Source organism: Syngnathus floridae, chromosome 2 (assembly GCF_059516105.1).
Source record: "Syngnathus floridae isolate MCC-2025c chromosome 2, RoL_Sflo_1.0, whole genome shotgun sequence".
Lineage (NCBI taxonomy): Eukaryota > Metazoa > Chordata > Actinopteri > Syngnathiformes > Syngnathidae > Syngnathus > Syngnathus floridae.
Window position 1 is genome coordinate 5,224,517 of NC_142414.1, and position 26,308 is coordinate 5,250,824.

A 26,308-nucleotide genomic window follows, 5' to 3' on the forward strand; every position below is an offset into this window, starting at 1 on the left:
ACAAAACTGAATTACTCTCTCACTATTGTCATTGGTTTTTGCTGCCGAGCCAAATGGGCGAATTGTGAACTCTACCTTTTCTATCTTTGTTAATTAGAGTATTCATTTCACCAATGAGGAAGAGTAGATCATGGTCAAGTCAAGTCAAGTTTATTTGTATAGCCCTAAATCACAAACAGTCTCAAAGGGCTTCACATAGACAAAAATTGAAAATTATTCTCAAAGCATCCCCTGATCTTAAGCTCCCAAAAGGGCAAGGAAAAACTCAAAAAACCCCTACCAGGGGAAAATGAGAAACCTTGAGAAGGGACCACAGATAGAAGGATCCCCCTTTCAGGGTCACCAGGTTGTAATGGATGCAGAGAGGGCACAAATAATACATAATATGAAAATCAATGAAAAAATGGATGTCAGAGGTGCTGTTAGAGATTAGCTCACTCCAACTTATTTCGCAAGAACCACACGAGAGACAAGCAAGTTCTTTTAGACACCTGCAGGTGGAGAGTTCACACGTTGAAGGAGTGAAGTCTGAAGCTCTACCAACTGCAAGGACATTTATCAAGAGAGAAAGAGTGGGGGCAAGAGTAGACTGAATAGGAAGCCCTTGTGCTCTAGTCAAAACATATCAGGGGGTGTTTTACGACCTTGTATAGAATGGGATTCATTACCGGTTGCATTCCAACATAATCATACGATAAGGATACTCTGTAAAACCCGAACAGGTGCCCTCGATTGTCCTGGCATGGCTTGATATTCATGTACCGTTTCTTGTAATTTTCCATAGAATTTGTCTTTATCATCTTCATCTGAATCTTCAGTCAGTTGGTGCATTGATTTGCACAATTGTTGTGCTATTCTTTCATTGACAGGATTTCCATTTTATCAATTCTGGGCTGGCCTCTTTGCTTAGCGTTATGCCCACTCCTTTTATATGCTGATCCTCATTTCCAGAGAAAAGCAGTGTTTGTCCTTCTGCACTTATTTCCCCACTTCCTGCCCATCTAAGGCTTAGATTCTAAACTCACTGATCCCCAGGACTGTCAACTGGTATTGTGAATTATCTACAAAGTTGGGCCAATTTTCCATTTTGATAGTGTTCTTACATTCCGGGTTCAAATTGTTGTTGCTTTAGCTCAGACAATTGGAGCAGGAATCGAGAACTGAGGGCCAGTTCTGGTGTTCGTCAGTCTCTTCATAAATCTGTGGTTTCCTTCATTCCTGCACTGAGTTTGATTTCTTGGATTTATTCTTGCTGTTTCTGTAGTGGTTCACGTTTTTATGGGGTTGGGTTGCTGGCCTCATGCCCAACAATTCTCCTATATTTTGGCTTGAGACTGTTAAACTTCTTTTGGCAAGTCTGTCGGGGTTCTCAGCTTTACTGATTTCAAAATGTAAAAAAAAAACATTTCAGAACAAGCTAGTTCTAGTACACATCCAGCTTCCCAGTTCGGAGGGTTCGGGTTCGATTCCACCTCTCTGTGTGGAGTTTGCATGTTCTCCCCGAGCCTGCGTGGGTTTTGTCCAGGAACTCTGGTTTCCTCACACAGCCCAAAAAACATGCCTGGTAGGCTGATTGAGAACTCCAAATTGCCCCTAGGTGTGAGTGCGAGGGTGGATGGTTGTTTGTTTCTGTGTGCCTTGAGATTGGCTGGCAACCAGTTCAGGGTGTCCCCCGCCTACTGATCCATAACTGCTGGGATCGGCTCCAGCACGCCCGCGACCCCCAGATGAAACTCGTACGCTTAAACAATTATGTAGAGAGCATGAGCGCGGATGGCGTTTAACCAAACTTGAGGTTTTCCATCAGGCATGGAAGGACAGCCTCCTGAAATATAAAGATGCGCTTATCTTAGCAAAAACTCATTATTTTTCGCAAGTCATTAATCTCAAACGCAATCCTGGTTATATTCTTAATGTGTTTTTGAAAGGAGAGCGTTTGGTCAAATATTACCCCGGGATTAGTTCCAGTATCACTCTGAGTGATAGTACGGTTATCTATAGTTATAGTGGTTTCCTTAAATAAGTGTTGATAACGAGTAGGACCAATTATCAACATCTCAGTTTTATCTGGGTTAAGACGAAGGAAGTTGAGAGACATCCATTGCTTGATCTCCGCAAGGCACGCCTCGAGATTACAACAGTCCTGCGGATCTGTCATCGATAACGGCATATATAATTGGGTGTCATCCGCGTAGCATTGAAAACTAATATTACATTTACGTATTATGTCCCCAAGCGGAATCATATAAATATTAAATAAAATCGGTCCGAGTACCGATCCCTGTGGGACACCACACGTAACATTATAGAGCTCAGAGGATGTATTGCCATGGACCACTCGGTGCGTCCTGTCTGATACATAGGAATTGAACCAGCTGAGTGCTGACCCTGAGATACCAACACAACTTTTAAGACGCCCTAATAAAATATCGAAGTCTACAGTGTCAAAGGCAGCACTAAGATCGAGTAGTAACAATACAGACGACGTATTTGAATCCATAGCTATGAGGAGATCATTAGTCACTTTAGCAAGTGCTGTCTCTGTGGAATGATTAGCACTAAAACCAGACTGAAAAGAGTCATATCGATTATTAGCGACCATGTAATCAATAGGCTGCTGCGCTACTACTTTTTCAAGAAGTTTTGCTATGAATGGGAGGTTTGAAACTGGCCTATAATTACTGAGACTGTCCGGGTCAAGATTTGCTCACTTAAGTAGCGGTTTAATAATAGCGGTTTTGAAGGCTGTTGGCACTATCCCAGAGGAAACAGACAGATTGATTATATTTAAGACGGACGGTCCTAAAATTGGAAATAATTCTTTATGTAGTTTGGCTGGAAGCGGGTCGAGTAAACATGTTGTTTGTTTAGCCGCACTAACCAATTTTGTAAGCATTTCACGGGACACGCTTTTAAAATTTCAGAGGGTTATTGCATGATCCCCAGCGCTAGTAACCGGCAGAGCGATTGGAATGGTATTCTTGATCTCGTCCCTAATGGACTCAATCTTTTGAGCAAAAAATTTCATAAACTCGTCAGCTGAGTGGAAGGAGCTATCTGGTGTCGGCTGGCGCAGAGTTAGCTTTGCCACTGTATCAAATAGGTATTTAGGATTGTTTTTATTGAGATTAATGACTTGCGAAAAATAACGAGTTTTTGCTAAGATAAGCGCATCTTTATATTTCAGGAGGCTGTCCTTCCATGCCTGATGGAAAACCTCAAGTTTGGTTAAACGCCATCTGCGCTCATGCTTTCTACATAATTGTTTAAGCGTACGTGTTTCATCTGTGAACCACGGAGTTGGCCATCTACGGCGAGTTTTCAGACGTAGCGGCGCCACAGAGTCGATGGCTTTTAATAATGTCGCATTGAATTCATTTGTAAGATTATCAATAGAGCCGCTGTATGCGGGAAACATGGCAGTTGCCGGCGACAGTAACTCAGATAGCGCAGTTGCAGTAATGGAGTTAAAATTACGGCTGCTATAATTCTGATTGCTCTCTTGTCTTTAACAAGGAACTAAAATTTCAAATTTTAATAAGAAATGATCAGACAGAACAGTAGTGTATGGCAGTACTGCTATATTTGAGGTTGCTAGTCCCCGGGATAATACCAGATCTAAGGTATTTCCATTCTTATGCGTTGCTGCCTGTACGGCTTGCGTAAAACCAAACGTATCGATTAAAGTCTGAAATGCCAAAGTCAGTGATTCTGACGGTGAATTCATGTGGATGTTGAAATCACCCATGATAACTATATTATCTGCATTTGTCACTAGATCAGCCACAAATTCTGAAAATTCCTCCAGGAAGCCAGAGTAAGCCGCAGGTGGACGGTAAATAACAGCAAGATAGAATGACGGTAAAGCAGTGGATCGCACAATGAGAACTTCAAATGTTTTAAATACGTGAATTGAGCGAGGCCTAAATCTAAGCTCAGAATTTGAGATGAGGGCGACACCCCCACCCTTTTTCGAGGACGCGCCACATGCGAGCTCACAAAATTTGGAGGCGAGGCCTCGTTAAGTGGCAGCAGTTCATTAGGTTTTAACCAGGTCTTGCAAAGACCAAAAAAGTTTAGATTATGTTCCGTGATAAGGTCATTAACGAGAACTGCTTTCGTATGAAGCGATCTAATATTCATAAAACCAAGTTTAAGTGTAATCGGTCGATCAGGGTGCGTATCTATCGAAGGATTTTTAAACGGGATGCGAGTAAATTTGTGTTCTCTAGGCCTAACATCACCTCTCAAAAGTTAATTAGCGCGGTGGGATGAAACGACCGTGGGAATTTGATGATGAATATTTGTTACACATGTGAATTTATCTAAAACAGGCACCGCTTCATCAGCAAGACCGGTCGGGACGGAGTGATTGGATTTGTCTACTACCCTGGTAGAAAGTGTGTTTATGTGTACTGCAGCACTATTTAAACTGTCGCGCTCTAGTCTACACGAGGAGCTATGTGTATGCTGAAAGTCTAGCCTAGCGCTAGTTAACTTTAACTTAACAGACTCCAAACCCATCCTCACAGGTGGTCTAATCACCTGTGCCCTAGCCTGCTCTAAAGTGACCTGTCATGAGTGGCTCAAACAGTAATCTATATACACAATACACCTGGAGGATGATGATTACAATGTTGGTTTTGGGGGACAAGGGAAATCACAGATGTTACACAAAACAATTTTTATTCACAATGCCATCTTTGGCTTTGAAACATGTACACGGAAACACACACAAATGGAGTAAGTGACAAAGTTTTTGATCTAATACAAGGGGGAGATGTGGAATTCGCTTGTAATATTTGATTCTATATATATAAAAAAAAGGACTAAATCTTATTAGTCAGCAGTTAAATAAGCATGCTCGTACCTTTAATCAGATTTTCTGTCACGAAATGGAAATGGAGCACAGCAAAATAAATGAGTTGACACCGTAGTCACAGAAAGAAAATGTAATTCACATACAGAAAATGACACACTTGACACATAAACACATTAAAAACACCAAAACAGATTTGAAAAACAATAGGCTGTAGAAACAGTAGGCTGAAGAAAAGTAAACTGTGGACGAAAGTCATATTGAGTGAGTAATCACAAATCTGCATTGGACAAGGTGATAACTCTGGAAATTTAGTTTGGTGCCATTCTAAAGAGATTTATGAAGATGAAAACAACCATTTGCGGTTTCATTGATGATAATGGGACTTCATGCCACTTACGAACACAATAAGAGGCATATACTCCCGTTTGCAGAAGTCAGAAAAGGTGCGCTTCTGCACACTTTTTTTGCCCTGCATATTCAAATTTGGTCCATTCTCCCAGAGACTTAAACATGTTTTGTTTCTGCAAGCAAGACTATGGTCAAGTGCAGGGGGCACCAACCGTTTTGAAACTGATAGCTACTTCTTGGATACTGATCAGTGGGAAGGGCAGGCATATTATAAAGGTAAATACCGTATTGGCCCGAATATAAGACAACCCTGATCAGTTTAAGATCAGGGGATGTTTGAGAATATCTTTCATTTTTCACATGTCCTGAGTGTTGTTGTTAGTCACCTAAATGTTGAACAGAGGCTGTGATTTACCGGAGTCAAATTCCTTGTTTGGCACGCTCAAACATGGCGAATAAAAAACTCTTGAATCTTGAATAAGAATATATTTTTCAAAACTCAAGTTTGAAAGAAGACTTTTTGAACACCAAATTTAATTTTTATACAGAACATAATTACAGTACACCTGAAACAAATGATTAGAACAATATATTCGAGAGATAAAGCATGTTATTTTGCCTCATTCAAATCATGCAAAAACTTTCTATCACATCTGAATATCTGAACATTTAAATATGTAAACTAAAGTGCAATCACATTTGTAAATTAATGGTTTCTGGTTTTTGAAATGTAAATAAACCAATCTACTGTGATTAAAAAAAAAAAAAATTGCAATTACTGCATTAACCATCAAAGTGAAGTCTAACTGTAACTGTAGTCTTGAAACAAATTTGAATAAGGAATATCATTGCAATAAAATAATGCAAACTGCTATTGCTATTGTTTGGGGAGCCTGAGGACTGTATAGGGGTTGGCTTGGATGGTTATACTCTTTTCGCCCACAGGTGTCGGTCAGAACACAGGAGGGATCCAGTTTTGATCGCTTTACTGAATTATTGGCAAAAAAGTAACAGGCACTGTGACTCATAGGGGCATACAGGCAAACTGGCAAAAGGGTATAGGCACACGTTTGGTCATAAGGATGTGAGAGCAGGTGTGTATAGTGTACATGGGTGAGTCTTTGGATGTGTGAAATGTGATTCTTGTGTGTGTGATTATTGTATGAAGCGTGTGTGTGTGTGTGCGCGTGTGTGTGTGCGTGTGTGTTTGTGCGTGCATGTGTGTGTGTGCATGCGTGTGAGGTTTTGCAACAGACAAATACAGCACGTAAGTCAAGGCAAAACTTCTGACGTCACACAACACTAGTAGAAGGCACACATTACATAATTAACTGCGCTTAACGGTTCCGCTATACTAAATAACCATAAATGAAATACTCTCGGCAACACACCAGACATTAGTTATCGAGACTACGAAATACATTTCCTGGAGACCATTATTCGCCGTGCCGCTGCGTAATGGCTATTTGTACGATGTGAGGCAAACTTAAAGGAGCGTGCGGGAGCTGTCAATCAAACGGCGCGCACAGGAAGCAAATCGCAATCGAACAAATGGCACAACAGTGGACAGTAGCAGTGACAGGTTCATGACTGGGGAGGCACTGCACCCCCCGGTAAAATTTGTCCGACACCTAACCGTGTCACAAAAAAGGTTGGGGAACGCTGCTCTAGAGTGGCTTATTTAGTATTTAATTTGAACTATTTTCGTTAAAATCTCATATCAGCAGTAAAAACACTCAATAAAGCACATGGAATCAAAAACTTGTTTTCGATCATGCATAACCCCTCCGTTTGAAAAGACATGTCCCGTTGTCCGAATCAAACCTTTTAACTCCGGAGTTGGTCTTCTTTTACTGATGACCTCCTGCTTCGACCAAAAATCCATAGTTGAAAATTGTTTGGATATGTAATCCTCCATTGTAAAACGAAATGTAAAAAAAAAACAAAAAAAAAAAAAACGAATGCAAAACGAAATAAATGGACGACTGCTCCTCAGTTGTTCACTGTAAACTTGAACTGGAGATCACTTATTCTACAGGTGGGCGCATGAAGCATCCCGGGATCACTCGCACCCCTTGCCATAAGGCAGGAGAACCTTTTTTTCGTTGCCTCCGTAAGGTTTCTTTTCAAAGCCGTTTTAAAGAAACACGACATTACAGACAGATGACAAAAAACACTAGATATTATATACATCAGCTTAACTATGGAAATTAGTTAATATAGCCACAGTGTTTGAACACTTAAACAGCGACATAGAGACAGGCAGCAGTTCAGTCTAACTGCATAGCCCAGGGGTGTCAACCTCATTTTTTTTCATGGTCCACATTGTAGTCAGAGCTTCTTTCGAAGGGCCATTAGGACTGTCGACCCAAATAAATGTATGAGCACCTCATATTATATACAGTAAAAGCTACAAAACAAAATAAATGTATGAGCACCTCATATTATATACAGTAAAAGCTACAAAACAAACTGACAAATAACGCGTTTTCAAATCAGATGAGTAAAAACTGATTAAATATTTTTTAAAAAAGATGATTAAAAATGAAGACAATTTGCAATTCCTGTAATGACACACAAATTTGATGCACAATTTGTCTTCGCGGGCCACATGAAATGTGGCGGGCCGTATCTGGTCCCCAGGCCTTGAGTTTGACACCTGTGGCATAGTCTGTCAACATAGGCAGCCGTGTGGTTATGCAATCCTCAGAGGAGGCAAGGTAGGAAGTTGACTCCTCCGAGCGAATCGTCTTCGGTTTTAAAATAACTATAAAAATTCAGCAATTTTGGTTCAAAATGATACAAAACTACTGAAATGAAAATGAAAATTACTTTATAATAAAAATAATTGAATTTGTTTTTTCCCCTTGTCATGATGGGAAGGGAGGCGTGGCCTCCCTTGCATCCTCTGACCGCACGTCCCTGGACAGTAGTGACAATGAAATATATATAGTACTCACTTTGTGTCAAAGACCCAAACGATCCCAGCAACATACTCAGTCGATACCAGCAACCTTTAACTTACCGCTGCGCACAAGTGAATGGGTATAATGTCTACACCCTGAATGTGAGACAACCCCCATTATTTCTAATGTCTAGACCCCGAATGTAAGACGATCCCCATAATTGGAGTCTTATTTCAATGCAAAAAACATCGTCTTATATTTGGGCCAACACGGTATGTCCACTGGCACCAGGTTGATGACCGCCGGCCAAGCACAATGGTCACCAAAATGGTGCCCGGTGCCCACGGGCACTAGGAAGCTTCCAAGGACCATAAAAATAGCTCACCAGTGAAGTGATCATTTGAAAATGTTAGAATTTACAGAGGTTTACAAAAACAAAGTGTTTCACCTGGCCCATTTGCGATCACCAACTAACCAACAGCTGTGTATGTGTCATGACAGTGACTAGGTTTTTGGGCGAAAAAAATATTTTTCTTTGCCCGCGCGAGGAGCATTTCCACGTACAGAGAGGACTTGGAGTTGACGCACCGATGACGTATGAATGTGCGTGCGCGCGTGTTTACAGATGTGTGTGCGTGCGTAAGTCCAGTTTTAGAAAAAGTAGACCGTGAACGTGGCAAGTGGATGTACACAACTAAATATTCAGAAACATGTTTTCGTCGGTAATTTGTCAGTTGTTTGTAAAAGCAGTAAGCTTCATATTTGATGCGTATAAGTACAGTTTTAGAAAAAGCGGAGCGTGAACGTGTCAAGTGCATGCACACAATAAAATACCCAGAAACGCGGTTTCATCGGTAATTTGTCAGTTATTTATAAGAACAGTAAGCGTCATATTTGATATATATTTGTCCTAAATTTAAATGTATAAAGTGTGCCATTATTTGACGGTCAGCATCGTCACGGAAAGCCAGCCGCCCCTCCAGCCAATCACATCAACACTGACGAACGTCCGGGGTACGTTATTTATGCGTTCGAGGCTTGGCCGCAGGATTTTTTTTTGTTCTAACCAAGGAAGTTTTAAATGTACAAAATTACGTGTCTAGGGCGCTGTGTCGCACGTAAAAAGTCCAAAGACGATATCAGCAGAAGTGACGGTTCCATTATTGAGAGGCATAAGAGTTCAATTTTGGACGCCAACTCGTGGCAATACAAGACAACGCGCTTTTAAAGCGCACCACCAGCCCCCGCCTTTTCCTCCTCACTGTCAGGCGTTAGCTTCACTGGCTAGCAAGGCTCGCCCCGAGCTTAAGGATCAAAACAAACAAATGACAGCGGAGCTCAGCTAGCGAGTACAAGACAAAGTGCAGATAGTAACTTAAAAGTATTGTTGGATATCACTAGGAAAACTGACGGCTGAACCGATGTTGCAAAATCGCTAAGTCTTCCGTCGAAGAATGGCGGACCACCGGGTAGCTGCGATAACACTGACTTCTCCGCACAATCGTCGCGTCTTGCTTGCCTTTTCTCGCCCGCTGGAAGCCTCTGTTGCCATTGAGAGGATTTATGGGCTCACAAGGTAACGGCAGTTTATGTTTGTGTGTACGTGAGTGCGTTGTTAAGCCAGTGAGTCATGTATTGTTTACAGCTGCCGTTCGTGATCAGCTGATCGCAGTTCGTGTTGCGTGTCAGTTGTTTACGTGGCGCCACGCACAAATGTGACATGTGAAGCCCAGACGACAGAATGCAACGTGTATTGGACAACATTTGTATTTGTGGGCCCACTTTGTGTGCAGTTTCATCTGAAGAGATGAGCGTGCGTGCTGGCCAGGGAAGTGATGAGGTGCTGGTGTCACAGGCTGTATGGGACTACCTGGCCGCCGCTGGCAGGCCCTGGCTTCTCGACTTCCAGCACAAGCAGGGCATGACCGCTGGCATCGTCCGGCGAGGTGAGAGGGGGGGCTGCTGTGCGGTGAGGCTGCAGCCAGTGTCCGGTGCCAGGCGCGCTGGTGTGGCGGACGCTCCCGTTTCCAGCGAGACTCGCAAAGCCTTCATTGATCTGTGCCGCTCTGCCCGCAAGGAGATGAGCAAGCAGGAGGGCGTCCCCAAGAGGAAGAGGGCTCTGCTGCCCTGTGTGGGGGTCCTGGAGCAAAACGGGGAGGGGAACCTGCTTCAACTGCCAACCCAGCCCCAGTCCCGTCGCTCTCAGAGACAGCAGCAGCAGAAGTTTCGGAAGGCTGCAGAAGAAGAGGTCTTCTCCGTGCTCCACGAGGCAGCCCAACGTAAAGACTGTGAAGCATCGTCCCACGGCGAGGCAGATGACAATACATCTTGCTCCATCTGCATGGGGGACATTGTAGACAAGACTACCCTGGAGAAGTGTGGCCACTCCTTCTGCCGCTGCTGTCTGGATCAAGCTTTCAAGGTGAAGAGGGCCTGTCCTGTGTGTCGTCTCGTTTACGGCCAGCTGATCGGTAACCAACCTGCCAATGGCACCATGATTGTCGAGCGGGATCCCGCCCTGCATCTCCCTGGTCATGAAGGCTACGGGTGTATCTGCATCATTTACAGCTTCCCTCCTGGCTTACAGGCGGTGAGTAAATTTATATTTTTCCATTGAAAAAAAATCTGTGGTGGACTAAGGTGTGTGATTTTTTGGGCTGATCAGCAAGTTTACACTGCGTTCCAAATTATTATGCATAAAGCGTGTAGGGGTGCTAAGGTAGGAAATGTTTTGTTTGTCAGTTAAACTCCTAGATGGTGATGTGTGTCAGTCAGGGCTTTTTATATCACTGAAACCAATTGCAGACACCGCTGCTAATTAGCTTGGCAGGTAAGTCCAATTAAAGGGGGAAACTACTTGTCCTGTCGTAGTAGCAGACACTTTTTTGAAGCTGTTGGTGCCGCCAACGTGCCCCGAACAACAAGATGCAGGGTCCTTCAGAGGTTTGCAGTTGTGCGTAAGGCACACAAGCAGAAACGGCTCCAGTAAGCCAAATAATACATGAGAACTGTTTTGTTCACTGATGAATGCCTCCAGATGGATGGAGTTGTGGATGGTTGATTGACAGTCACCCCATGCAACCAAGGCTACGGTGCCAACAAGGAGGTGGTGGAGTGATGTTTTGTGTTGGAATCTTCGGGAGAGAGATTGTCAGCCCCTTTAGGATCCCTGACAGTGTAAAAAGGGCATCCATAATGTATGTGGAGTTCCTCAAAGAGCACTTCCTGCCATGGTTCAAAAAGAAGAACCGTGCATTCCGCAGGAAGATTCAAGATAATTTTCATGCATCTCTGGCTGCTATGGGCATAAAAAAAAGACAAACTTAGGGTGTACCCCCCCCCCAAATAGAAAACTCCTCCTAACCTCAACTCTATTGAGAATCTTTGGCGCATCATCAAAAGAAGTGTCTATGATGACGGAGGCAGTTCATATCAAAGCAACAGATCTGGGAGGCTATTCTGTCCTCATGCAAAGTACCGTAATTTCACAACCATAGGGCGCACATAAACGCCTTTAATTTTCTCAAAAAACTAAGGTGCGCCTTTTAAGAAGGTGCGCCTTTTATGTGGACCAAATTAAAAAATCTGTAAAGTTGTTTTGTGTGGCTTCCGTAATATACAGGCGTAGACGTAGATCGGGACAAAAAAAACAGTCAGAGGACTAGACGTAACACGTAGAGGAGTACGTACCTTCGCCGCCATTGTTTTTTGTGGCTTCCGCCACGTAGATCAGGACAAAAACCAATCACAGGACTGGACGTGTCATGTAAAGGAGTACGTACCTTCGCCGCCATTGTTTTGTGTGGCTTCCGCCACTCAGACACGTAATATACAGGCACCTGATGAACCAATCTGAGGACATTATGTTTTACGTCAATCAGGGCGGTAAACCTATCAGATGACTGTATGTAACACGTAGAGGAGTATGTACCTCTGCTGCCATTGGCTTCTGCTACACAGAGACGTGATATACAGGCACCCATTTGCTAACGTTTACGTTCGCTTACGAGGCACAATTAGAGGATTGGACGTGACACATAGAGGAATACGTAGCTCCACATAGACAGATATGCTTACGAGGCACAATTCAAGTTTCCTGGAAAGCCGGGATCATTAACAACGACGAGACAATGACGAGGGAAATTGGCATGTCAGATGGCGAACCTGCCCAACTGTTTAATTTGGATACAGAAGATGAGGACTTGGATGAATTTGCGTATGAATATCGATCAACAATAATGTGAGTACAGTAGAGTACATGGTTAAACAGTAGAATAAAGTACAACCGAACTCACTTGCTTGCTCCCGTGACGTTTTTTTTTTGTTTTGTTTACCGTAAATCATGGCATGCATGCGCCCTATGATGCGGTGCGCCCTATGTGTGTGTTAAATACAGGGATGAGAATCTTCCGCGGATCCGGGGATTTACGTGTTGTGTTCCGTCTGGAGTATCATTTTCGGGAATCGTGTAGATACGTTGAGAAAATTGTTTTTATATTGGGGGGGGGAGCAGCTGGCAGCAGTGTTGCGACAACAGCCGCCTTATTTTCTGCAGCATTTTGGCGCTACTTTCGTCACATCATTTGCCTACTCATTTGCCTAATTAGCAAAAGTTTTAGCCAACATGGCGAAAGTGTTAGAGAAAAAAGACGAGGATCGTGCAAGGGAAATAGACAAGTCGAATGGGATCAGGAACTGCTTCAGATGGGCATGGCTTGAGAGCAGCGTCATCTTACAACTCGGAACACAAAGACGCTCTTAAAGCAATGCGACAGTGAGCGCTTGGCGCGGTTGCGCGATCGGAGTAAATTAAGCTCCCTGCGCACTGAGGTCCACTTAAATTTTGGAAAGTACATCAGGACTTTAAAAATATTTTCTAAATTTCAGCGACAGCTCTGTCACAATAATGCGATCAGCGCGGTGCAGTTGCGCGTTTGGCGGTGCGCTGCAGTTGCGCGATCGGACAAAATTAAGCTCCCTGCGCACTTAGATCCACTTGAATTTTGGAAAGTACATCAGGAGTTTAAAAATATTTTCTAAATTTCAGCGACCGCTCTGTCAATAATGCAACCAGCGCGGTGCAGTTGCGCGGTCGGCGGTGCGCTGCAGTTGCGCGATCGGACAAAAATGCGCAAATGAAAAACTGGTTAAAAAAAGTCTTGGAACAGATTAAAATTGTTTCCATTATTTGTAATGAGAAAAATAGATTCGGAATTCGACCGATTCGCTTCTTGAACCGCCTTCTGGAATGGAATGTGGTCAAAAACCGAGGCTTGACTGTATTATATTCACCTTGGTAGCCCACCAAGCGGGAATACTTTTTTAACAAAACTGTTGAAATTGAGTGATGAAATTAATGGTTTTGGGGTTACTATACTGCCAAAATCCAGGAATTTCCAGGGAGCTTATCCCCCTGAGCCCCCTCCGTTGCCCCTGGCCCCCTGCGGCCCCTAACGGGGGCCTGTGGGCACTGTGGCCCCCAATAGGGGCCTGTGGCCCCTGCAGCCCCCAATGGGGGCCGGAGTGGCCCCTGGCCCACTCCGGCCCCCATTGGGGGTGCCTGCGGCCCATGGCCCCCTGCAGCAAGTGGCGGGGGGGCACAGGCCCCCAAGTGGGGCATGCGGCCCCCAGACCCTGGCTACTTTTCAGTGTTTCAATTCAATGCACGAGTTCAGAAGCTCCTTTTGAACAAGGGGTCCTATGTTCAAATGTAACTTCAACTATAATTAAGTTTTGATTTGAATCATGTTTGATTTCAGTTACCTTTCGGTTTGTAACCTACAAATCTGCAAATGCTGATAATTTCACAAATGACCGTTTTTTGTTCTTTATTAAAAAAAAGTGGAAACTGTCATCCATAATAATTTGGAACATTGCATTTTGAGTGTTTTATGTTGTAAAAATATACCGTTATCATTGGGTGGTGTTCAAAAACATTTAAATTGTACTCTAATAATTGATGATTGGGAAATTATAATGACTACAATTCATATAAGTAATTTGGGAAAATCTGAGAAAATGTATGTTTTGCAAAATAATTTGGAACGCAGTGTAAATAAACCAAGCGCTGACAATATTACAACATAGAGCAAAATAACTGACTTATTTTCTGCATATAGCGTATTGGCCCGAATATAAGATGGTGTTTTTTGCATTGAAATAAGACTGAAAAAGTGGGGGTCGTCTTACATGCGGGGTCTAGACATTATACCCATTCACAACGCTAGCTGGTGCCAGATATCTTTAAAGCGAATGCTGAACTTAACTCCCCAGGCCAGAGCAAACCCCTGTCACAAAAAATAAAAATAGCGGTAGCACGAAGATATATAAAAAATAGCGGAAAGAAAAGAGAAGAAAATAAGAGAAGAGAGAACACAAAATGGAGAAACAGTAGGTTGATTCACAATTCAAAAGCCAGAAGCCATTCATTTACAAATGTGATTGCACTTTAGTTTACATATTTAAATGTTCAGATATTAAGACGTGATAGACAGTTTTTGCATGATTTGAATGAGGCAAAATAACATGCTTTTTCTCTTGAATATATTTTTATGATCATTTGTTTCAGATGTACTGTAATTATTTTCTGTATAAAAATTAAATTTGGTATTCAAAAAGTCTTTTTTTAAACTTGAGTCTTGAAAAAGACGGGGTTGTCTTACAATCAGGGTCGTCTTATATTCGGGCCAATACGGTACTTGTGTCACGTGTATACAAAGTATAAACACTGTTTTCTCAAGCATCTTTGTCATTTTAAAAATAGCCGAGTATATACTTTGAATGATACCATAACAAAAAACAACATAAGTTTAAAACATGTAAGCAACAAGTGATTGAGTCAAAATAAAACATAACAATCAGGGTTTCTTCCAGATAACTTGCTAAGCCTTGTGGTAGAAAGGTCGACCGGGTTCATAATAGATACGTATTTCATTTTAGTCAGTGTACAGCAGGTGTGTCAAACTTATTTTTGTCGTGGGCCGGATCATAGTCATAGTTTGCTTCAAAGGGCCATTAAAATTGTCAACCCAAATAAATGTGTGAACGTTTCTTTTTGTATATATAGTATAGGCCACACAACAAACTGATGAATAACTGGTTTTCAAAAAAGAGACGAATAAAAACTGTTCAAATATTTAACAATGAAATATTGAAATCAAATCAAATATTTAAAAATAAAAATTATTTAAAAAGATGAGTGGTAATAAAAATGGCAAAAAAAAGACTAATAAAAACTGCAAATATTTAACAATGAAATATTGAAATCAAATCAAATATTTAAAAATAAAAATTATTTAAAAAGATGAATGGTAATAAAAATTGCTAACACCTCTATTTCTAAAAGTGAAAACAATTAGAAATTTTGGAATTGACATGTAGGAGACCCTTTATGAAGAATAAAATATATGGACCTAGCTTTCCCTCGCCCGGACGTGGGTCGCCGGGGTGCCCCTCTGGAGCCAGGCCTGGAGGAGGGGCTTGAAGGCGAGCATCTGGTGGCCGGGCCTGTACCTATGGGTCCCAGCCGGGCACAGCCTAAAAAGAAAACGTGGGTCCCCCTTCCCACGGGCTCACCACCTGTAGATGGAGCCGAAAGGGTCGGGTGCAAAGCAAGCTGGGCGGAGGCCAAAGGCGGGGACCTTTGCGGTCCGATCCCTGGCTGCAGAAGCTGGCTCTTGAGACATGGAATGTCACCTCTCTGGCTGGTGTGTGAGGCAGAAAAGTTCCGACTAGACATTGTCGGACTTGCCTCCACACATAGCTAGGGCTCTGGTACTAGCCCTCTCGAGAGGGGCTGGACTCTCTTCTACTCTGGAGTTGCCCACGATTCGAGACGTCGAGCAGGTGTGGGCATACTTATTGCCCCCCGGCTGGGCACCTGCACACTGAGATTCACCCCGGTGAACGAGAGGGTAGCCTCCCTTCGCCTTCGGGTGGGGGGATGGGTCCTGACTATTGTTTGTGCCTATGCACTGAACAGCAGCTCAGAGTACCCACCCTTTTTGAGGTCCTTAGAAGAAGTGCTTGAGAGCGCTCCTTCTGGAGACTCTATCGTTCTCCAATAGAGCGGTGTTCTATTGTTGGACTGTGCTCGACATGAATTGTCAAAAATGAACACCATGTTTAAACATAAGAGCGTCCATGTGTGCACTTGGCACCAGGACACCCTAGGTCAGACATGGGCAAACTACGGCCCGCGGGGCTGTTTAATCCGGCGCGCCAAACCTGAATAAATTGTATTATTAAAAATTGTTTGGGTCATTTTTCTTGCAATTACTATGTTTCCCCAATAGATGGGGAACCGTCCGCTCGCGCATTTACTCCCGGAAGCCGTGTCAGAAAGCTCGGTGCGCACTCACAATTGCGTGTACGTACTAAGTAGTACGGACCCGGCTCACTCCGCGCTCTATTTCCATCAGTGCCAAATTTCGAGTGTGGGCTGTGACGTCAGCATTCTCGTAATTCGCGCACTGAGCTTTCAGATAAGGTTTTACGCAAACGCCACCCACAAACCTTCCCCTGGAATCCTTCCATTAAAATGAGTGGCCCGAGGAAAAGAAAGGTGGACACTGAGTGCCGAGTGTTTAAAAAAAGAGTGGACCATTTGGCTCGACCTACGTGTGTGAGCAGACGCTCAGCCACATGAATGTCAACAAAGCCCGTCACAGACCTAGGTTAATGGACGGACACCTCGGCTCTATCCTAAGAATTACCATAACAAATTTTACTCCAGACCATGATGCCCCTAGCAAAAAAGGGAGACCAACAATGCTATTGATTTCTTTAATACTTTATTTAGATGTATTCTTTCACTGATTCTTCAAGAGGATGTATTTTGTCAGAATGTTTCCCGTTTGATGTGATTTCGCCTCATTAGAGAAACATATTTCATAAATCTGACCTGCAGGTGCTGAAGTGATGGAAACTATTATTCATAATAACAGTGTCGTATTTAATGAGAATCACTGATAGTAGTTTTGTGGTGAAATCTTTTTTTAATGCTGTTAATAAATGCATTTGTTTTCAAAAAGCTTTTTTTGAATATCCATGCTTTACTACCTATTAAAAGTAACAACCTTTTATGCAATGACCTTTACATGTCATTTCTATTACTTCACACAAATACTACATCCATCTGCTCCTGGTTCGGCCCCCCGGTCAAAATTTAGAACCCAATTCGGCCCGCAAGTCAAAAAGTTTGCCCACTCCTGCCCTAGGTCGTAGTTCGATGATCGATTTTGTAGTCGTGTCATTGGATTTGCGGCCGCATGCTTTGGACACTCGGGTGAAGAGAGGGGCGGAGCAGTCAACTGATCACCACCTGGTGGTGGGTTGGCTCCGATGGTATTTTAAGGTCATGGGTTTCCACACTTGAAAAGGAAGGACTTTACCAGACTGGGATGTCACTCTTTGTTCGGGTTTTTATTGAGCCAAACAAATCAAGGTGAAAACCTTTAAACCACATACAAAAAATGGATGAGTTTAAACAAAAGGTACAATTTTCATCCCAATAAAACAATGCAACTTGGTGTTCTTTAACACATAAACCAATAAACAATGTGGATAAAGTTCAGTTCTTTTTACTGAAAGATTCAAGATTCAAGAGTTTTTTATTCGCCATGTTTGAGCGTGCCAAACAAGGAATTTGACTTCGGTAAATCACAGCCTCTGTTCAACATTTAGGTGACTAACAACAACACTCAGGACATGTGAAAAATGAAAGATATTCTCAAACATCCCCTGATCTTAAACTGATCTTAAACTCCCAAGAGGGCAAGGAAAAACTAAAAACTCCAGCTAGGGAAATGAGAAACCTTGAGAAGAGACCACAGATGGGAGGGTCCCTCTTCTAGGACGACCAGGCTGCAATGGATGCAGAGAGGACACATAGTACAAACAGTGTAGACAAAAAAGGTGTGGAAAGCAGGATGTTATTGCACAGTAATGACTCTGAGACTCTAAGAGTGGTGTGAGTTCATCAAAGCAACAGCCTGTCTCTGTGTCTGCTGGTTTTAGTGTACAGAGCTCTATAACGGCGTCCGGAGGGGAGTAGTTCAAACAGGCTGCAACATGGGTGCGAAGGGTCTGTTGAGATGTTACTTGCACGTTTCCTGGTCCTGGACTGGTACAAGTCTTGGATAGATGGGAGGTTGATTCCAATTATCTTTTCTGCAGTCCTTATTGTCCGTTGCAGTCTGTGCTTGTCTTGTTTGGAGGCCGATCCAAACCAGACAGTGATGGAGGTGCAGAGGACAGACTGGATGATGGCAGTGTAGAAGGTCTTCAGCAGCTCCCGCGGCAGGTTGAACTTCTTGAGCTGTCTCAGGTAGTACAGCCTCTGCTGGGGCTTCTTCCGGACAGAGTCTATGTGGCCGGTCCATTTCAGGTCTCGAGAGATTGTGGTTCCCAGGAACTTGAAGGTGTCTGATGAGAGAATAGTATTACTGCGGATAGTGAGGGGTGAAAGTGGTGAAGGGCCTCGCCTGAAGTCCACTGTCATCTCCACGGTCTTGAGCGGGTTCAGGTCCAGGTGGTTTTGGCTGCACCAGTGGACCAGCCGCTCCACCTCCTGTCTGTACGCAGCCTCATCACCGTTCTGGATCAGTCCGATGAGAGTGGTGTCGTCTGCATACTTCAGGAGCTTCACAGAAGAGTCACTTGCGGAGAAATCGTTGGTGTAGAGGGAGAAGAGCAGTGGGGAGAGGACGCACCCCTGAGGGGCTCCAGTATTGGTGGTCAGGGTGTCAGATGTGATGCTCCCCAGCCTCACACGCTGTCTCCTGTTGGTCAGGAAGCTGGTGATCCACTGACAGGTGGAGGCAGGCACCGCAAGCTGGATGAGCTTCTGTTGGAGGATGTCAGGAGCAATGGTGTTGAACGCCGAGCTGAAGTCCACAAACAGGATCCTGGCGTACGTTCCTGGGGTGTCCAGGTGTTGCAGGATGTAGTGCAGTCCCATGTTAACCGCATCATCCACCGACCTGTTTGCCCGGTAGGCAAACTGGATGGGGTCAAGCAGGGGGCCCGTGACATCCTTCAGGTGGTTCAGCACTAACCTCTCGAAAGATTTCATGACCACAGATGTCAATGCAACAGGTCTATAGTCATTCAGACCTGTGATGGCGGGCTTCTTGGCCACTGGAACGATGGTGGAGCTCTTGAAGCACGAGGGCACCTCACACAGCTCCAGGGAACGGTTGAAGATCCGTGCAAAGGTGGGCGCCAGCTGCTCAGCCCAGACCTTCAAGCAGGAAGGTGACACGCCGTCTGGGCCCGGTGCCTTCCTGATCTTTTGTCTCCGGAACATCTGGCGCACTTCCTCCTCGCGGATCTGGAGTGCGGGCGCGGCCTCTGCAAGAGAGAGAGTCGGTGACCACGGTGATGGAGGTGTGGACAGAGCAGTTGTGGGGGGAGGTGAGTATGTAGATTGTGCTTCAGGAGGTCCCGTTGTGTGGGAGGACCGATCAAACCTGCAGTAGAACCTGTTTAGCTGGTTAGCGAGCCTTGGGCTCTCCACAGGACGGGGGGTTCGTTTCTTGAAGCCTGTGATGCTCTGCAGACCTTTCCACGCTGTTGAGGGATCAGGATTGGCAGAGAGGTGTCTCTCCAGGCTCTCCCCGTAACACCTCCTGGCTTTCCTGACCTCTCGGTTCAGTGTGTTTCTGGTCTGCTTGAACAGGTCCCGGTCACCGGTCCTGTAGGCCTCCTCCTTGACTTTGCGCAGCCTCCTAAGGTTCGGTGTAAACCAAGGTTTGTCGTTGTTGTACGTGCAGAAGGTCTTAGTCTGCACACACAGATCCTCACAAAAACTGATGTATGATGTGACAGTGTCAGTGAGTTCATGCAGGTCTGAAGTTGCAGCTTCAAAAACTCTCCAATCGGTGCAGTCAAAGCAGGCTTGGAGGTCCTGCCTTGACTCCACTGTCCACTTCCTTACAGTCCTCACCACAGGCTTAGAAGTTTTTAGTTTCTGTCTGTAGGCCGGGATCCGATGAACTAGACAGTGGTCCGAGAGTCCTAAAGCTGCACGAGCCACAGAGCGGTATGCATCCTTAATTACAGTGTAGCAGTGGTCCAGTGTCTGTGCCCCTCTGGTGGGACACGTTATGTGCTGTCTGTATCTGGGGAGTTCGTGTGCGAGGTTCGCCTTGTTAAGATCACCCAGAACAATGATTAGTGAATTTGGTAGAAGTTTCTCCATGTCTGTCACCTGGTCAGCCAGCATCTGTGTGGCTTCACTCGCACGCGCGTGTGGTGGAATGTAAACAGCCGCCATGACGATTGAGGAGAACTCGCGTGGTGAATAGAACGGCCGGCAATTTTTGAAAAGTGTTTCTCGGAGAGGGCTGCAAAACTCTTTCAACACCATGACATCGGTACACCAACGTTCATTAATGTAGAAACAGAGACCACCTCCCTTTGATTTTCCGGAGAGCTCCGCGCTGCGATCTGCACGCGTTAGCCGAAACCCAGCTAACTCCATGGCGTGGTGGGGGGGTTCGTTCGCTAAGCCACGTTTCAACAAAACACAGCGCGGCGGATCTGCTGAAGTCCGTGTTCCTTGAAGTGAGGAGCAGCAGTTCGTCCATCTTGTTCGCCAGGGAGCGGACATTCGCCAGATGAATTGACGGTAGGGCAGAACGGAACCCTCTCTGCCTCAGCTTTACGAGGGCTCCAGCTCGTTTTCCGCGTCGCCGCCGTCACGCTAGCTTGTATAGCACCGCCGCTCCGGCTAAAATCTCCGACAAGCAGTCTGAATCAGAGAGAACAGGAGAGAAAATACCAGAAGAAGACTGACCGATGTATAACAGTGCTTCTCTAGTAAAAGTGATCCGGGATGGACAGCAGAAGACACAGAAAACACACAAAATAAGACAAAGAAAGAAAGAAAGAAAGAGTCTTGAACATAAAGGTATCCTTTCAAACAAAAGTCAATATACAACTTAATGCTTGTCATAAAGACAACACATTCTCCAGACCAACTGTAATGCAATCAGTGCTCTAAATGAGTCCAGATGAGAATTGTGAGCTCACCGGTAGTCCCTTTGGTCTCCTTTTCCCATGAGTTTTTTTCGTTTTCCGTGGAGCTTAGTGCAGTTCGCTGCTACTGCTGTGTTGCTCGCTGATCGAAAGGATTGTGTTGTTTGCTGCTGCTTTCGCTGCTGCTCACTGGACAAGAGGATTGTGTTGTTTGCTGCTTATTAACCCTGGTGTGTGCGTTCTCCCAATCAGGATAAATTGTGCTCAGCTGTTGAGGGGCTCTGAGGAGCTCCACTGCGTGCTGCGCGTTCACGTCGTACACCTGCAGTGACCCCTTGTGGTCATATGCACCCACAGACAGTTGCGCACCTCCCAGGTCGCCGCAACAAAGATGCCGGTCTGACCTGGCAGACCCAAACGCACTGTGAGGGTCTGCTGTGACGTCTGGCAGAATCCCCTGTCAGGAAGTGTTTCAACTCCCACCTCCGTCAGAGCTTTTCCCACGTCCCGGAGGAGGCGGGGGTTCATTGAGTCAGAGTGGACCATGTTCCGTGCCTCCATTATTGAGGCAGCTGACCAGAGCTATAGGTCGGTGCCTGTCGTGGCGGCAATCCTCGAACCCGCTGGTGGACACCGGCGGTAAGGGATGCCGTCAAGCTGAAGAAGGAGTCCTATCGGGCCGTTTTGGCCTGTGGGACTGCGGAGGCAGCCCACAGGTACCGGATGGCCAAGCGGAAAGCGGCTTCTGCGGTTGCTGAGGCAAAAACCCGGGTGTGGGAGGAGTTTGGCGAGGCCATGGAGAATGACTTCCGGACGGCTTTGAGGAAATTCTGGTCCACCATCCGGCATCTCAGGAGGGGGAAGCAGTGCACTGCCAACACTGTTTACAGTGGAGCTGGCGTGCTGCTGACCTCGACTCGGGACGTTGTGAGTTGGTGGGGAGAATACTTTGAAGACCTCCTCAATTCCACCGACACGTCTTTCATTGTGGAAGCAGGGCCTGGAGACTCTGAGGTGGACTCTCCAATCTCTGGGGTCGAAGTCACTGAGGCAGTTAAAAAACTCCTCGGAGGCAAGGCCCCAGGGGGGGATGCGATTCGCCCGGAGTTCTTAAAGGCTCTGGATGTTGTGGGATTGTCCTGGCTGACATGCCTCTGCAACATTGCATGGACATCAGGGACAGTGCCTCTGGATTGGCAGACTGGGGCGGTGATTTCCCCCCTTTAAGAAGGGGGACCGGAGGGTGTGTTCCAACTACAGAGAAATGACACTCCTCAGCCTCCCTGGTAAGGTCTATTCAGGGGTGCTGGAGAGGAGGGTCCGTCGGGAGGTCGAACCTTGGATACAGGCGGAGCAGTGTGGTTTTTGTCCTGGCCTTGGAACAGTGGACCAACTCTATACCCTCGGCAGGATCCTCGAGGGGGCATGGGAGTTCGCTCAACCATTCCACATGTGTTTTGTGGACTTGGAGAAGGTGTTCGACCGTGTCCCCAGGAAGTTCTGTGGAGGGTGCTTCGGAAGTATGGGGTGCCGAGCCAACTGATAAGGGCGTTTCGGTCCCTGTATCAACGATGCCAGAGTCTGGTCCGCATTTTCGGCAGTAAGTCGGACTCGTTCCCAGTGAGGGTTGGACTCCGCCAAAGCTGCCCTTTGTCACCGATTCTGTTCATAATTTTTATGGACAGAATTTCTAGGCGCAGCTGAGGTGTTGAGGGTGTCCGGCTTGGGGACCTCAGTATTGCGTCTCTGCTTTTTGCAGACGACATGGTGCTGTTGGCTTCTTCAAACTGTGATCTCCAGCTCTCACTGGATGAAGTGGCTGGGGAGAGGGAAGTCTGGGAGTCCCTCCAGAAGCTGCTGCCCTTGCAACCCGACCCCGGATAAACGGAAGAAGATGGATGGATGGAATTGACATATAAATTTGATGCCCAGTTTTTCTTTGCGGGCCACCTAAAATGTGGCGGGCTGTATCTGGACCTCGGCCCTTGACTTTGACACCTGTTGTGTAGCGTATTTGCTTGTAGGCCTGTCACAATAAAAACAATTCCTGGGCATATATTTACTCAAACTGTCACAATAAACAATACATCCATCCATTTTCTGAACCGCTTAGTCCCCACGGGGGTCGCGGGTGTGCTGGAGCCTATCCCAGCCGTCATCGGGCAGTAGGCGGGGGACACCCTGAATCGGTTGCCAGCCAGTCGTAGGGCACACAGAGACAAACAACCATTTGCACTCGCACTCACACCTAGGGACAATTTGGAATGCTCAATCGGCCTACCAAGCATGTTTTTGGGATGTGGGAGAAAACCGGAGTGCCCGGAGAAAACCCACGCAGGCCCGGGGAGGAGAACATGCAAACTCCACACAGGGAGGGCCGGAGGTGGAATCGAACCCACAGCCTCCTAACTGTGAGACGGACGTGCTACCGAGTGCCCCACCGAGCCGCCAATAAACAATTATAATAAACAATAATAAACAATACAGTATATGTAATAATTATTCAGCAGGTGAATCCAAAGTTAGCTAAAAGCTAACAATTTTCCAAGAACCCCATTGCGCCCAGTTTTAATAGAGGTTGAAAACGGGCAACAATACTACTTGGTATATGGTACTAATTGTGATCTGTTTGACAACACACCACTTTCTTCAATTGTACAGGTGACATAATGTGGATCCTACCAGACAAGTCCAAAGTTAGCTGAATGCTAATGACTTGGCTTGGCCCCAGTTGCTGCTCGTTTTAATAGTTCCCTATCAGCGGCAACAAGCTTGGCAACGGTGTGATCTTAACCTTGTAACAGACTAATACTAAGATTTTATTAAGATTCCAACCATCTTTTATCACTTTCTCGTATCAAGTGCTGTGCCTGAATGAGTCGGACAACGGTCACTCGTTCAATTATCACTATAATTTTGCAATCTCGATGAGATGTGCGACGTCACCGGAATTGCTGTTTTGTTTGCACGCCAACTGCTAGCAGCACTCCTCATCTGTCAGCGAAGAAATCCTACTGCTCTTTATGTAGTGAGGAGGAGCTTGTCACCCAGGTACGTCAGCCATCAAAGAGAATGTATTCACTTGATGGATACCGTCAGAGCGAGCTGGCAGGTTAGCTTTGCGCTAACTAGCAAATACAACACGAGCGGATGGATTTAAAATGGGACCAAAACAATACGTTCAGGGAACGGATCGATGGTTAAGTCAGACTACCCTGCGATCTGCTGTTGGCCAGTGTATGGTGAGGGATCATGGAGAGCAGGGTAAATTATTTTTACCTTAAAAGTAACACATACAATGCAGGCAGGCAGCCGCTGGCGTAGACATCAATGGATAGTGCTTTTACTGAGATTAAAGTAAATTATTTTTACCTTAAAAGTAACATGTACAATGCAGGGAGGCGGCCCTGGCATAGACATCAATGCATAGTGGTTTTACTGTGATGACTTCTTTGTTCAAGCACCGATTATAAAATGACGTCGTGACTTGTATGAAAGCTGGATGGCTGATCTTTGTTTTAATTAGGGATGTGTCAAGTTTTACCGATCATCCATGAGTGTGATTGGCCGATACAATACCAATCGCGTGGCTTTGATATAAAATGTTCTAATTCAGATCTACAATTACCGATTTTCTTAAATCGATAAATCTGTTTTTGTTTCTAGGTTTAAAAACTATAAAGTTTATTTTCACAAATTATGATTTAGGTGCTCATAGAGTTTTGCCCACTCTACCGTTTATGCAAGAACCACACGTTAGACAGTTTGGCCATTTTACGCTTGCAAGTGGAGAAAGCCATCAGCACCCTGTGTGGTACAGAGGTGCTTGAAAGCAGTCTGACTTTGGCTTCCTGCAAGAGAATATTTATTGAGAGAAGGCAGGGCGGGGGTGAGAGTGAGCAGGTTTTCAGGGGTCACCTCTGCGACCTGGTTAATCAGTGCAGAGGGTCTTATAGCTCTTTGTTTTACAAACAGATACTAGTGGAGCAGTTAAGATAACTAAGCAACAATGTTTCCACATCATTTGGAGGGTTTCAACAAATGAATGTGGAAAGTTTTAACAAGTCAAGGAAAGGTGGAAGGTTTTACAAAATTAATGATTCTAGTCAAAATTCCAACATAATCATACGATCAAAATAATTTGTCAATCCTAACAGGTGCTGTTTGTTTCATAACATGTCAGAAAATAGATGGGAATGTGGCTAGTTATTTTACCCCAGTAAAAGCAGCTGTTTGCAAACGTCCAATACGAATTAAACAAAGATAATCAGGATAGTCAGGTTTACCTTGAGCCTTGTGTTCCAATGAGAATGAAACAAAATAATATATTACACAAAATACTCAAATCAGAATGGAGTTTTCTTTCAGGTTTGTAAGTTTAGCATAGTCTTGTTCCTTCTGGTGGAGTATGCATAAAAAATTAATAATTGAATAATTTCATTAAGTGTAATACTTTTATTATTATTATGGAAGGCAGGGACATGCGGTCAGAGGAGGCAAGGGCCTCCCCTGCCATCATGAAAAGGGGAAAAAACAAATTCAATTGTTTTTATTATAAAGTCATTTTCCGACACCTCGGCTCTATCCTAAGAATTACAACAAATTTTACTCCAGACCATGATGCACTAGCAAAAAAGGGAGACCAACAATACTATTATTTCTTTATTACTTTATTGTTAACTGATTCTTCAAGATGATTTATTTGGTCAGAGTGTTTGCCGTTTAATGTGATTTCGCCTCATTAGATAAACATATTTCATTAATCTGACCTGCAGGCGCTGAAGTGATGGAAACTATTATTCTTAATAACAGTGTCGTATTTAATGAGAATCACTGATAGTAGTTTTGTGGTGAAATATTTTTTTAATGCTGTAAATAAATGCATTTGTTTTCAAAAAGCTTTTTTTGAATATCCATGCTTTACTACCTACTAAAAGTAAAAACCTTTTATGCAATGACCTTTACATGTCATTTCTATTACTTCACACAAAAACTACATCCATCTGCTCCTGGTTCGGCCCCCCGGTCAAAATTTAGAACCCAATTTGGCCCGCAAGTCAAAAGGTTAGACTGAACTGCTGTATGTCTCTATGTCGCTGTTTAAGTGTTCAAACACTGTGGCTATATTAACTTATTTCCGTACTTAAGCTGATGTATATAATATCTAGTGTTTTTTGTCACCTGTTTGTAATGTGGTGTTTCTTTAGATCAGGGGTGTCAAACTCATTTTTGTCACGGGCCACGTTGTAGT

The 26,308-nt window shown here is 44.6% G+C and overlaps 2 protein-coding genes across 12 annotated transcripts in view; one reads left to right on the forward strand and one right to left on the reverse strand.

The window, feature by feature from the left end:
• Window positions 1–11,886, reverse strand: part of LOC148401320 (prostaglandin E synthase 3-like) — a 40,152-nt gene extending 28,266 nt beyond the window's left edge. For all 3 annotated transcript variants that reach the window (XM_088369838.1, XM_088369836.1, XM_088369837.1), the window contains exon 1: window positions 11,767–11,886. In XM_088369838.1, the coding sequence (XP_088225964.1) occupies window positions 11,767–11,870 (104 nt within the window). In that variant the 5' untranslated portion in view covers window positions 11,871–11,886. The remainder of the gene's footprint in view (window positions 1–11,766) is intronic.
• dtx3 (deltex E3 ubiquitin ligase 3) overlaps window positions 8,982–26,308 on the forward strand; it is a 29,430-nt gene continuing 12,103 nt past the window's right edge. For 6 of the 9 annotated variants that reach the window (XR_015857279.1, XR_015857280.1, XM_088369830.1 and 3 more), the window contains exons 1-2: window positions 8,982–9,090; window positions 9,870–10,666. Coding sequence is in view for 7 of the 9 variants with exons in the window: in XM_088369830.1 (XP_088225956.1) it covers window positions 8,997–9,090; window positions 9,870–10,666 (891 nt within the window). In the remaining 2 variants the exon portion in view is untranslated. The other 3 variants (XM_088369829.1, XM_088369828.1, XM_088369826.1) reach the window with 2 other exon arrangements.